This window comes from Ranitomeya imitator, chromosome 1, assembly GCF_032444005.1.
Source record: "Ranitomeya imitator isolate aRanImi1 chromosome 1, aRanImi1.pri, whole genome shotgun sequence".
Classification (NCBI taxonomy): domain Eukaryota; kingdom Metazoa; phylum Chordata; class Amphibia; order Anura; family Dendrobatidae; genus Ranitomeya; species Ranitomeya imitator.
Window position 1 is genome coordinate 170,564,401 of NC_091282.1, and position 14,688 is coordinate 170,579,088.

Below are 14,688 nucleotides of genomic sequence, written 5' to 3' on the forward strand. Positions count from 1 at the left end.
AGAAAAAACGCAATAGCACTCACCAATCAGTGGCAATTCAAACGTCCTTTATTAGAACATGCAGCAAATCATCTTCACGGTTCAAGGGAGGGAGTGAAAGTAGGAGTGCGACAGGCAAGACGACGACGATCGTTTCGCGCTAATACCAAGCGCTTCCACGGGTCCCGTTCTAATGCATGTTCTAATAAAGGACATTTGAATTGCCACTGATTGGTGAGTGATATTGCGTTTTTTCTATTTTTTTATTACCATATTTATTATTATTTATTTGTACAGTACCATTGATTCTATGGTGCTGTACATGTGAACAGGAATATCATAAAAATGAACAAATAGAAATTACAGTGAACAAACGAACAATGACAGACTGGTACAGAGGGGAGAGGGCTGTGCCCTAGCGGGCTTACAGTCTACAGAATAATGGGGGAGGAGACAGTAGGTTGGGGGGTTGCAGTAGTTCTGGTGGTGGTGAGGCGGTAGCACGGTCATTGCAGGCTATAAGTTTTCTTGAAGACATGGGTTTTCATTCCAGAGGATGGGGGATACTCAAGAGAAGACTCGGAGTCGATTATGTGAGAAAAAGCATATGAATGATAAGGAGAGAAAGAGGTTTTTGGAGGACCGGAGATTACGTGTAGGAATATTAGTTTGAAGATATATGGAGGAGACAGATTATGTATGGCTTTTTAGGTCAATGTTAGTAATTTGAATTTGGTATGTTGGGGAATTGGAAGCCAATGAAGGGAATTGCAGAGGAGTAGTAGTGAGAAAAGAGGTGGAATATCGGGCAGCAGTGTTAGGGTATGTGCAGAAGTTCAGTATTGGCAGCGCTTTGGAGCAGCACATGTCCGTTGCGTCCAAAGCGCTGTCGGCTATTGAACACAGGTGAATTTGCATGTGTTCATAGAACCATGCAGATTCAACACATTCACTCGATTGTACGGCTGACATTTATCTTGCGGAGGCTTGCGTGTCTTCAAGATAAATAGACATGCTGCAGTCTGGAAAGACGTTTTGCATATCTGTCTCTGCAGGTGATCCGTGGGCATCTCTAGACGTATAGTAAGCTTGGGTTTTCTTGAAATCCCATCCACTATGCTGTAACATCTGGACGCTGCGGTTGGATGCCGCACAAGTACGCAGTGTCCAGTCCGCAGCATTTACTGACCATGTGCACCTACCCCTAAGGATGGGCTAGAGAGATGCGAAACTGTTAGCAGGAAGGCCATAGAGGAGGATATTTCAGTAGTTGAGGTAGTAGATAGTGGTATGACATACCCAATCTCCAGTGGCATGATATATGCCAACTCCAGTGGTATGATACAAGCCATCTCCTGTGGTATGATATACACCAGGGGTCCCCAACTCCAGGCCTCGAGGGCCGCCAACAGTGCAGGTTTTCAGGATTTCTTTAGTATTGCATCGGTGGTAATGTGATCATCTGCACAGGTGATGATTCCAACCCCTGTGCAATACTAAGGAAATCCTGAAAACCTGCACTGTTGGCGGCCCTCGAGGCCTGGAGTTGGGGACCACTGATATACACCATCTCTGCTGATTCCTAGCCTTGTGTCTGCATGCAGCTACCCAGGCACAGATACATACAGAAAGTTCTAGAATCATTACTGCAGTCGATGAATTATAAGCTCTACAGCACTCAGCAATCATTTTCTGTTAGCTCTTGAGGACTATAGCTGTCTGCTGCTGTTTGACCTGTTGGAACTCTTAGGGTATGTGCACACGCTGCGGTTTTTGCTGCGGATTTGCAGCAGCTTTCCATGCGTTTACAGTACAATGTAAATCTATGGAAAACAAAATCTACAATGCCCATGCTGCGGAAAAAAATGCACGGAAACACTGCGTTGTTTATTCCGCAGCATGTCAATTCTTTGTGCGGATTCCGCTGCGGTTTACACCTGCTCCACAATAGGAATCGGCACAAAATCCGCAAAGAAAACGCGCAAATCCGCGGTAATTCTGCAGGTAATCCGCAGTGCGGCTTACCTTCGGATTTACAAAAACAGGTGTGGAAAAATCCGCAGAGGTTCCATCGACGTATGCACATACCCTTAGATGTTTCCACTTTATAATTACAGCTCTTGAAGCTGCCCTTCAGCAGATGGATGGATGCAGTTAGTAATGTGCATATATATGGTATTTAGGTGCTGAAATAACTGTGGGAGGTCTACAGGGGGCACTATAATTTGCTTAACATTCCAGGGGAAAATGTAGAAAACTTTCTGTGATGGATGCAGCACATTTAGCGGATACCTTGCATACTATCAGCTTGTCTGATAGAGCCGCTGTCTCTTCTGAACCCTGTTTAATGTGCCTTTATATGGTGTTTCATTATTAAGGGGGGATAAGCCATTCTTCGTAGGACAATTACTTGGCGTGGTGGAGCTATTGGCAGGGACGGAAGATAATTACTGTGTGAACTAATTTATCAGACACAAATATAACAGTGATAACTGGCTCACGCGCCACTCACAGCGCTGAATAGTACAGCAGTCATGTTCTAACACTCGTCCAACTCACTTGGCACTCGGCCTGTGCCATTCTGATTGATAGCTCAAAGTCGTGAAATGTTCTAATGACCATTCACTCACTTAAATTAACAGTCAATTCTAATTATCATGTCGTCACATTATTTGTCATCTGGCCAGTATGTGAATAAAAAATATATTTTATAAAGATTTCTTACTCATTCCAATGTAGTTTTACTCTACAGTTTAACCCTCTATAATCAGGCCTATTTGACCCTAATTTTTTTTTCCTCTCTGCAATACGGCCATAACTCCTTTAGTTTTTCTCTGACGTGGCTGTATGGGTCTTATATCATGGAAGAAATATTGTACTATTTGGCCCTGTTTGGGGATACATAAAAAATTACTTTTAACAGAATAACCTGTTAAATTCAAGTTGTGAATGGCCTTGATAAGTAGTTTTTTTCCGGATAATATTAAATGTATTTTATACCAATTACAAAATTCTAATTTATTTTGTGAACAATTTTTCCAGTACATTTTTATAAAGTTTTTATTTTAATACCGTTAAGTGTTTACAATCTGACGTCTTTATTGTATATTCACATTGTGAAATACAACTTTATGCTATTCCATTATACCCAGTGTCACCATCGCAGGCTGGGCTTGTTCATGAGGCTTAAAGGGCTGAAGCCTAGGGGCCCAGTAGGGAATAAGAGCTCATCATTTTTTTTTTTTTTTTACTGTTATCTGCACACTAGACTTCAATAGTAAAAAGCACTGTGCACCATATTGTGCCATAACAATACATTTCCATATATGTTTATCACAGTGGACTAATAGCACTGGTGTCAAGGTTGTGACGTCATGCCACCACTGTGTGGTTTTGCTGTGAGATAGTAGGCTAATTTACCCAAAAAACGGGGCATATATTGATAAGCTCTACCAAAGAAACAATATAGAAACCCAAAAGAAAATTAGACCCTCGAGCTAAAAGTACTATAAACTCTTTATTACAAAGTGTAAAACACCATATAAAGATGTCAATAATCAATAAATATAAAAACGAAACAATTCGAAATGGCAGGCGAATAGCCTAGAACCACATACAGAAGCACAATAGTGCAAAAGTAATGCCAAAGTAGCCACCATCGTAGTCTCAACAGACCACACTAAGATCCTCACATTATTTAGTCCAATTCACATTATATAATGAGTGTGGTGAGGCTACATAAAAATATATATAGGCAAAAACGGCTCAAAATGAACACGTCAGATGAATTCTATACTTAAAGTCACAAAGTGCAAAGTGCTAAAAGTAAATGATATAGCCACAATGTATACAGTTTTGTAAGATGCAGACAGGTACGTACCATAATAAACCAAGTCTTAAATGCTATAGTAGCAAGTTGAAACATATACAGGAGGCTTATACAGAAATTCCCATAGCGTAAAAAGTAATGACACTAGGAAAAAAGAAGAACTACTAAGAAGTGAAATGATGCAGCATACTGAACGCACATTGCGAAACGAGCGTTGGGGTCCCGCTCCACGTCTGGGCACAGGTCGGTTCAGTATGCCGCATCATTTCACTTCTTAGTAGTTCTTTTTTCCTAGTGTCATTACTTTATTACATTAGGGCCACCACTCCATTGGTAAAATAAAAAAAATGCTGGAGGTAGGCCTTGGACACAGATTGATTTTAGGGCAACACTAAAGCATCCTATAAACATTAGACTAATGTCGGCCGATCCTGCCAATATCGTCCGGCTTGTCCGACATTCTGATATGTATGAGGATGCTGGCCACCTGTTTGTTGGGAGCGTTATCGATCGGGCATGTCCGAGTTTGGACTGGTGATCACTTTGTTCTCCCGGAGATAAACTACCTGCAAAGACTTTCTCATAGGGAACACAGTGCTTGGCTGAATGAGCGCACCTGTGTATGGGAGAGACTGCAGATATGACTGTTGGCCGAATGGTTCAGCCGATAGCCATTTAATGTATTTGCCTGGCTTTAGCATGCCCAATTAGCAGGTATGGTGTAACAACAGCCATGGAGTTCTTGTTAGGCTTCTGGGCCTGACAGCACAATGGTCTCTTCATGTTCTCTATGGGAATTCTGATGACACGGTTGAAACGTGGGATTTCGATTGATCATGTGGAGATGAAATGGTCGGGAGTCGAGATTTCTCAGATTCTCGACTTTACAGCAGGATATGGCTGTCACTTCAGATTGACAGAAGACAACCATGCAGAGCTTATAACTCCTTCTATACTGCAGTGTAGAATAAGCTTTAATAGCTGCGGTAAAAATGAGTATTAGCAGTAATTAACAAGGGTTAAATATGCAGTTTCTGTACATGTTAATTTAAAGATAAGGTTATAAGTATCTGCTAAAGTGCATTTATTGGTCTCTTGGAATATGAAAGACCGGGCTGCTCTTCCACAAATACTAGAGGAGTGCGGTTTCTAATCTGGTACAAGCCATAACTAACAGTTGATTTTTCTTTTATTCTGTCTGGAAATATATACTGTACATATAGGATAGTATTATGTGAGTGAGTGTTATGTAATGAGGAAATACATTCTTGAGAATTTTGTTAATAGAAAAGAATTGGAAGCTAACTAACATACCGTAATTCTTTTATATTTCCAAACGTTTTCTGCAGACCGAGAGTGATCCATTATAAAGTGATAATATACAATGTAACGGGAACCCTATTGACATTCATTCTCTTTAACTTTTAGGTCATCACTTGGAAGAAGATGTCGATTGGCCTGGAGTAAACTTGAAAATAGGGCAGGTGTCAGGGCTAGCTCTGGATCCCAACAACAATTTGGTGATTTTTCACAGAGGTGGCCATGTATGGGATGCAAAGTGAGTGACTTGCGACTTGTAGGAGACTGGCGTATGTTCAATGTGTAGGAGGGTGAAGATGATTCTAGCCGCTCCCTTGAGATTTAGGCTGTTATTACGTTGTGCCTATGATTTTGCACTGTTTGTTTCTAAATACCATTGTATTTTATGCCACAGCAATATGACGACCTCTAATACCTCACTTATGTTCAGTGCACTTGTCTATGTCTTAAAGGGAACCTGTCACACCGAAATTCGCGGGTGAGGTAAGCCCACCGGCATCAGGGGCTTATCTGCAGCATTCTGTAATGCTATAGATAAGCCCCCGATGTTACCTGAAAAAGGAGAAAAAGATGTTATATTATACTCACCCAGGGGCGGTCCCGCTGCTGGTCAGGTCAGATGGGCGTCTCTGGTCCGCTGCGGCGCCTCCTATCTTCATTACAAGACGTCCTCTTCTGATCTTCAGCCACGGCTCCGGCGCAGGCGTACTTTGCTCTGCCCTGTTGAGGGCAGACAAAGTACTGCAGTGCGCAGGCGCCGGGCCTCTGACCTTTCCGGCGCCTGCGCACTGCAGTACTATCCTCTGCCCTCAAGAGGGCAGAGCAAAGTACGCCTGCGCCGGAGCCGTGGCTGAAGATCAGAAGAGGACGTCTTGTAATGAAGATAGGAGGCGCCGCAGCGGACCAGAGACGCCCATCCGACCTGACCAGCAGCGGGACCGCCCATGGGTGAGTATAATATAACGTCTTTTTCTCCTCTTTCAGGTAACATCGGGGGCTTATCTACAGCATTACAAAATGCTGCAGATAAGCCCCTGATGCCGGTGGGCTTACCTCACCAGCGATTTTTGGGGTGACAGGTTCCCTTTAATTGTGTGTCCAATTTAAGCAGTTCATTCTGTGCCCTTGAGGAATGCCGAGTCATTCTAATGCTGCAGCAGCTTAGGAGTTAAAGGGAATAATGTATCTAGGCTTTTGTATTCCCATCTGAGAATAGCAAGATGTAGGCACAGAGACACTGATTCCAACAATGTGTCACTTACTGGGCTACTTACAGTGGTTTTTCTTTATTCAGTCAATGCCTTTCGAAGTACTGCCAACTTCATCAGTACAAGAAAAGCAAATTATGCTGCTCTCAGATTATGTGGCAAAAACCTTGTGACAGATTGCCATTAAAGTCTGTCTGTTGTCCCAGAGACAGAGAGGCTGGGCAGAGAAATGGAGGGACACACGGGTTATTCAGGGGCTGGTTGTAGAGATCCTCTGTGGTGAGCACAAGCCATGATGCTGTGTAGATGAGTAGTGGAGGCATCTTGCACAGGTTGCAGGATTGCCTGTGTCACTGTCTTGGGTATGCAGGTAATGGAGAAACGAATGGGTTAAATCTGCGCTGCCATGTAGGAAGGATGAAGAATGCCAATCTGAGTATAAGTGGTTTATTAGTCAACGCGTTTCGAAGTATACATACATCTTCTTCAGGACAACCACGATCAACAACTGTCCTGGGTATAGGAGAAAGAGACCACCCTAATGGAAAGTTTACCCCTGAGAGGAGGGCATCCTACCGGAGATAGCGACCATAGCCAAGCCATGGGAGGGCTAGCCACCTGCATGAGAGAGTCATATTAGTATTAATCCTGTGGCCGCTGTATTGTCAGACACAGCCCAGGGGCAATGGTGAAAATAGGGCTCAAGTGTGACTGTCGTCTCCTCACCCCCTATAGTCATGTCAGTCCACTTTACCTACAGCTGACAATTTGATACACATCTCATCACATATCCTGTTGATCACATATCTGCTTTCTAATATTTCTACTGTATAAAAGGGTTTACGGCTATTTTTCCATAGAATCATCCTGGGCCCGTTTATGTGATCGATATCAATATTTGATAAAGCGTCTGGACTTCACTTATTATCTTGTTGACTTTAGCACCCTCTAGTGTATGAATTTACAACTGCAGCAGTAGATGTCAATATTACAAGTGTCAGTGTGATGAGCTCCTGTTAGGAGAGGGAAAAGGGACAACTCTTTCTACTATTAATGTCATTTGACAGTCTGGACGGCTTTCTTGAGAGATCTACTATCACGAGTTACATCAACTAGATTTCTGGAGATTGATCATTGATCTTCTGGTTGCGATATGTGGAGTAGGAAGGATTTTTCCCTACTCTGAGGCATTCCTGTTGATCGGTAGGTGATCTTGATGGTCCTTTAATACTTGTTTTTTTTTTCTACAAATAGTACAATTTTTGGGTTCCTATTTTTATACATTGAATGTCTCCCAGCTGACTATCTCTCGTTATTTTTTTGGTTGCAGCTCTTTTGATGTGAAGTTTGTTTACCAACAAAGGGGTATTGGGCCTATTGAAGAAAGCGCCATACTTGTGGTCAATCCAAACAGCTCGGCCATTCTGAAATCAGCCGGCAAGAACTTGTAAGTCAATTATGACCTGTCCTGTAAAATATTTATGGCCTTATATAAAACTTCATCCTTTGCTGATCAAAAATTAGTTTGTTCAAGAGGTCCACTCCCGATTGACAATCTGCTGGAGAATAGAATAATGTCATTCATGATTAGGACCATTTATCGTGTCCCAGAGTTTGTCCTATTCCCTTAGTAGGCTGATACCTTACCTCTAACATAACTTTCTTTACTCGGCTCTGTAAGGCAGAGCAGAGGAGCCCTTTGTTTCCTTATATAATTACATCAATTTCATCAGCGTACTGCTTGGGGAAATGTACAGGGGAACAAGATCTCATCCCAATAAATGCATTAAAGCACCACTCCAGCATTTTTTTATTGCAGTGCAGAAGTGGTGCAACTAATCTATGTTCCCTGCACTTAGACTGATACTCTCATGCCGCCATTTTCATCTGTATTGGTGCTGCTCTGATTGGTCTCTGGCATTTTGTGACCTGCCGGATGGCTCCAGTGTTTCCTGGGAGAAGCAGAAGTCACCACTCAGTGTAAATCTATGGGAGCCAGAATGAGGCCAGAACGAGGCTTCCATAGACTTGCATTAAGAGATTGTGACGGTTGCCTCTGACCTCCTCCGGTCAGTCGGAAGTTGTGGTCACAAGATGGCGGCGTGGGACCGGAGCAGTGTTGGGAACAGCTGAAGACGTTGACTGGTCAGTAGAAGACTAGCGGCAAGGAACTTAAGGTACCTTCACACATAACGATTTCGTTAACGATATCGTTGCATTTTGTGACGTAGCAACGATATCGTTAACGAAATCGTTAAGCGTAACAGCGACCAACGATCAGGCCCCTGCTGGGAGATCGTTGGTCGCTGGGAGTGATCAGGACCTTTTTTTTGGTCACTGATCACTCGCTGTCATCGCTGAATCAGCGTGTGTGACGCCGATCCAGCGATGTGTTCACTGGTAACCAGGGTAAATATCGGGTTACTAAGCGCAGGGCCGCGCTTAGTAACCCGATATTTACCCTGGTTCCCAGTGAAAAAGTTAAAAAAAAACACTACATACTCACATTCCGTTGTCTGTCACGTCCCCCGGCGTCAGCTTCCCGCACTGACTGTGTCAGCGCCGGCCGGCCGTAAAGCAGAGCACAGCGGTGACGTCACCACTGTGCTCTGCTTTACGGCCAGCGCTGACAGTCAGTGCGGGAAGCTGACGCCGGGGGACGTGAATGTGAGTATGTACTGTTTTTTATTTTTTTAACTTTTACAGTGGTAACCAGTGTAAATATCGGGTTACTAAGCGCGGCCCTGCACTTAGTAACCCGATGTTTACCCTGCTTACCCGTGGACTTCGGCATCGTTGAAGACAGTTTCAACGATGCCGAAGTCTTTCCCCGGATCGTTGGTCGCTGGAGAGCTGTCTGTGTGACAGCTCCCAAGCGACCACACAACGACTTACCAACGATCACGGCCAGGTCGTATCGCTGGTCGTGATCGTTGGTAAGTCGTTAAGTGTAACGGTACCTTTAGACTCCAACTTTGAAATAAAAAACCTCGGCTTTGACTCTTGGAATAAATTAGGCGCATAGTGCAAGTCTAGAAGTAAGCAATTAATTATTTACTTCATTGTGCATCAGGATTTTTTTTTACCTACAAGTAACAACTGTCTGGCACTTTGTGTTCAGAAACCCGCAAAATTACTACATTTTATTATTTCATTAGAGGTGAACCATTGTTATAATTTTTATTTCATAAATCAATAGTACACATGAAAATAAGAAATATTGAAATAGATCTTATCAAAGAAAACAGGTTTTTTTTCTCCCCCTGGACTGATCAAAGAGTTTTATGCTGGAATTCTGGAGGAAACGGCCAAAAAGTTTCCAGTTCTTAATACAGTGGCATTGTTAAAGTTTGGACACCCCTGGTCAAAATTACTATTATTGTAAATAGTTAAACAAGTTGAAGATTTAAATGATCTCTTAAAGGCCTAAAGTTCGAGATGACACATTTCCTTAGTATTTTAGGCACGAACAAAATATGGTCATTTTTTACATTTTAAACATTACAAAAAGAAAAATGGGCCTCTGCAAAAGTTTGGGCACTTTTAGAGATTTTTGTGCTTGACCAAGGTTTCAGACCTTAATTAGCCTGTTAGGGTTATGGCTTGTTCACTATCATCGTTAGGGAAGACCAAGTAATGTAAATTTCCCAGTTTTATAAAAACTCAGCCTACTTTAACCTTTTGCCATAAAACAGCAGCCATGGGTTCTTCTAAGCAGCTGCCTACTACTCTGAAAATGAAAATGCTGGAGGCCCAAAAGCAGGAGAAGGACATAAGAAGATAGCAAAGAATTGTTAAGTTGCCCTTTTCTCAGTTTGAAATGTAATTATTAAATGGCAGTTAACAGGAACAGTGGAGGTAAAGATAAGGTCTGGAAGATTAAGCAACATTTCAGTGATAGCTGCTCATAGGATTGCTAGAGGCAAATCAGAACCCAACTTAACTACAAAAGATCTTCAGAAACATTTATCAGACCCTAGTGTTGTTGTACACTGTTCTACTGTTTAGAGACACCTGCACAAACCTCTTATTTGTCCTCACCATAAAATTTAGCTTCAGAAGTATGCAAAAGAACATCTAAACAAGCCTGATGCATTTTGGAAACAAGGTTCTGTGGATTAGTGAGGTTAAAATTGAACTTTTTGGCCACAATGATCAAAGGCATGTGTGCAGAGAAAAGGGCACAGAATTTCAGGAAAAGAACATCTTGACAACCATTAAGCATTGGGGGTGGATCAATCATGCCTTGGGGTCGTGTTGCAGCCAGTTGCACAGGGAACATTTCATGGGTAGAGGGAAGAATGGATTCAATGAAATTCAATAAATTCTTGATGCAAACCTAACACCATCGGTACAAAAGCTGAAGTTTAAAAAGATTATGGCTTCTACAAATGGATAATGATCCTAAACACATGTCAAAATCCACAATAGACGACTTCAAAAGGCGCAAGTTGAAGGTTTTGCAATGGCCCTCACAGTCCACTGATCTGAACATCATTGAAAATCTGTGGCTAAACCTCAAAGTAGCAGTTCATACAAGACACTCCAGGAATCTCACAGAGCTAGAAGAATTTTACAAGGAAGAATGGATAAAAATCCCTGAAACAAGAACTGAAAGACTCCTCTGGCTACAAAAAGCGTTTATAATCTGTGATATTTTCATAGGGGGTGCTACTAGGTACTAACCATTCAGAGGGCCCAAACTTTTGAATCAGCCCATTTTCTTTTTTGTAATTTTTAAAATGTAAAAGATGAAAAAAAATGTTTTGCATTAAATACAAAGGAAATGTGTCATCTTTAACGTTAGACCTTTCAGAGATCCTTTCATCTTCAATTTGTGTAACTGTTCACAATACCAGTAATTTTGACCAAACTTTTGCATGTCACTGTATGATAGAGACTGTGAAGTCTGAAGACAGAAATATAATGGAAAGGACTAGTGCTGGTAGGCATTATATCCATGTGTGCGTTCATGCAGACTGTTATATCCATCTCCACTCTCTTCCTTATTCAGTCATCCCTTCTTGTTCTTCCATTGTGAATATTTTTTCCTTCAATACAGGACAAATTCTGAGAACTCGGTGTTTTCCACAATTTACACATGCAATCGCGAGTTCTTTACGAAATGAATTTCCTTTATTTAAAATGTCTTAATACTTTGAAATATAATACATTCTACTCAAATACTGTATCTGTCATTAGAAATAAATGTTTGTAGACTTCTTTATGTATAACATTATTTTGTCCTTTTGTATTTTAGATTTTATTTGCCTCATGGGTTAACAGTTGATGGAGATGGCAACTATTGGGTCACTGATGTTGCTCTTCACCAGGTATAGCAGCATTTTTTTAATTTAGCGTTTGTACATTGTGTTATATGCGCCATAAGGGACTGTGGCAATGTTTGGAGCATTGTCTACAAGATGGACATTCGTAACAGGTTATTACATATATTTGTAATCAATACAAGTCTTCTTTAAAGGGCAATGCGACCAGTTAAGTAGCAAAGGGTATATTTTTCTTTGCCCAGCATTTGAATCTTCCACATAAAGTACTGTGCAAAGGTTTTAACCAGGTGTGGAAATATGTTTTAAAAAACAGAAGTATTAATAGTTTATCTTGTACGAGTTAACAAATTGCAAAGTGAATGAACAAAAGAGAAATTAATATTTGGTGTGACCAAATACAGCATTAATTCTTCTAGGTACTCTTGCACACACTGAACCCAAACAGCCCTGATCTCAACATCATCAAGTCTGTCTGGGATTACATGAAGAGACAGAAGGATTGGCACAAGACTACATCCACAGAAGATCTGTGGTTAGATCTCCAATATGTTTGGAACAACCTCCCTGCTGAGTTCCTATTTTTGAAAGCATTTTTTACACCTGCCAAAATCTTTTGTGCAATACTGTATTAGGAGAGAACAATTCAAAAAGGGCCAGTAGGAAATCTTTTGGCACATTGCCTTCCTACCCATGGGAGTTTCCAATCATGAGTCAAGTAACTTTTTTCATCAATGGACACAATGGCTGTAAACAGACCACTCTATACAGGCAACCAAGGTTTTCAAAATTCATTTTATGTGCTTTACTACTACAAAGCATAAATTACAAAGATTGGGAAATATGTGGTAACCAAATAAGTGGTACCATGAAAAAGGAGGCACATGGGAGAAAGTATGATGGCATGGTCAGACTACACAGGGCTTGTGTGTAGTCTTTGGAGGCCAAATCTGGCCTTCAGGGTAATTATATTTGGCCCACGGCGCAGCCACACACATCCTAAATGCCAATACAGTTGAATGCAATAATGGCAGATGGAAGCAGTCCTTTCCTTCACCCATCATTGTCCCTCTGCTTCTGACGTCTTAGCACAGAGGGTGCGATGATGTCACTACAATGTGATGCACTTCAGAGCACTCTTGTTTGGAGACTGGGAGCTGGGAGAGGCGAGTATGGGCCCTTTATACTGTATGGAGGACTATGTGGGGCTATTATACTGTACACTTATATATATACTAGACTAGATTGTGGCCCGATTCTAACGCATCGGGTATTCTAGAATATGCATGTCCCCGTAGTATATGGACAATGATGATTCCAGAATTCGCGGCAGACTGTGCCCGTCGCTGATTGGTCGAGGCAACCTTTATGACATCATCGTCGCCATGGCAACCATTATGACATCATCGTCGCTGTGCCCGTTGCTGATTACCAATCAGACGCGGGATGTCTACGTCCTTTATGACATCATTCTAACGCATCGGGTATTCTAGAACAGAGGTCCCCAACTCCAGTCCTCAAGGCCCACCAACATGTCATGTTTTCAGGATTTCCTTAGTCTTGCCCAGGTAATAATTGCATCACCTGTGCAATGCAAAGGAAATCCTGAAAACATGACCTGTTGGTGGGCCTTGAGGACTGGAGTTGGGGACCTCTGTTCTAGAATATGCATGTCCCCGTAGTATATGGACAATGATGATTCCAGAATTCGCGGCACACTGTGCCCGTCGCTGATTGGTCGAGGCAACCTTTATGACATCATCGTCGCCATGGCAACCATTATAACATCTACGTCGATACTGTGCCCGTCGCTGAATCAGAAACGTGAGATGTCTACGTCCTTTATGACATCATCGTCGCTGTGCCCGTTGCTGATTGGTTGAGGCCTGGCGGCCTCGACCAATCAGACGCGGGATTTCTACGTCCTTTATGACATCATCGTCGCTGTGCCCGTTGCTGATTGGTCGAGGCCTGGCGGCCTCGACCAATCAGAGACGCGGGATTTCTACGTCGATGCTGTGCCGGTCTCTGATTGGTCGAGGCCGCCAGGCCTCGACCAATCAGAGAGCCGGGATTTCCAGGACAGACAGACAGGCAGACAGACAAACAGACGGAAAAACCCTTAGGCAATTATATATATAGATGGTGGCCCGATTCTAACGCATCGGGTATTCTAGAATATGCATATCCACGTAGTATATTGCCCAACCTCGTAGTGTATTGCCCAACCACATAGTATATTGCCCAACCACGTAGTATATTGCCCAGCCACGTAGTATATTGCCTAGTCACGTAGTATATTGCCCAGCCACATAGTATATTGCCCAGTCACGTAGTATATTGCCCAGTCACATAGTATATTGCCCAGTCACGTAGTATATTGCCCAGTCACGTACTATATTGCCCAGCCACGTAGTATATTGCCCAGCCACATAGTATATTGCCCAGTCACGTAGTATATTGCCCAGCCACGTAGTATATTGCCCAGCCACGTAGTATATTGCCCAGTCACGTAGTATATTGCCCAGCCTGCGTAGTATATTGCACAGCCCGCGTAGTATATTGCACAGCCCGCGTAGTATATAGCAATGTGGGCACCATATCCCTGTTAAAAAAAAGAATTAAAATAAAAAATAGTTATATACTCACCTTCTGTTGGCCCCTGGATCCAGGAAGCGTTTACCGACGCTCCTCGCGCGCTCCGGTCTCAAGAGTGCATTGCGGTCTCGCGAGACTGCTATGTCATCATCTCGCGAGATCGCAATGCATGGACCGGTCACCGGAGCGTCGCGAGGAGCGGGAAAGGCGCCAGAGGGTGAGTATATGATGATTTTTTATTTTTTTTTTATTATTTTTAACATTAGATCTTTTCACTATTGATGCTGCATAGGCAGCATCAATAGTAAAAAAGTTGGTCACACAGGGTTAATAGCAGCGTTAATGGAGTGCGTTACACTGCGGCCCATTAGCGCTGCCATTAACCCTGTGTGAGCGCTGACTGGAGGGGAGTATGGAGCGGGAACTGACTGCGGGGAGGAAGGAGCAGCCATGTTGCCGCCGGACTGCG

The 14,688-nt window shown here is 42.6% G+C and overlaps 1 protein-coding gene across 10 annotated transcripts in view; it reads left to right on the plus strand.

Moving 5' to 3' along the window:
* Nucleotides 1-14,688, plus strand: part of PAM (peptidylglycine alpha-amidating monooxygenase) — a 275,158-nt gene that overhangs the window by 244,192 nt on the left and 16,278 nt on the right. For all 10 annotated transcript variants that reach the window (XM_069752269.1, XM_069752296.1, XM_069752313.1 and 7 more), the window contains 3 exons: nucleotides 5,237-5,366; nucleotides 7,667-7,783; nucleotides 11,597-11,669. In XM_069752269.1, the coding sequence (XP_069608370.1) occupies nucleotides 5,237-5,366; nucleotides 7,667-7,783; nucleotides 11,597-11,669 (320 nt within the window). The remainder of the gene's footprint in view (nucleotides 1-5,236; nucleotides 5,367-7,666; nucleotides 7,784-11,596; nucleotides 11,670-14,688) is intronic.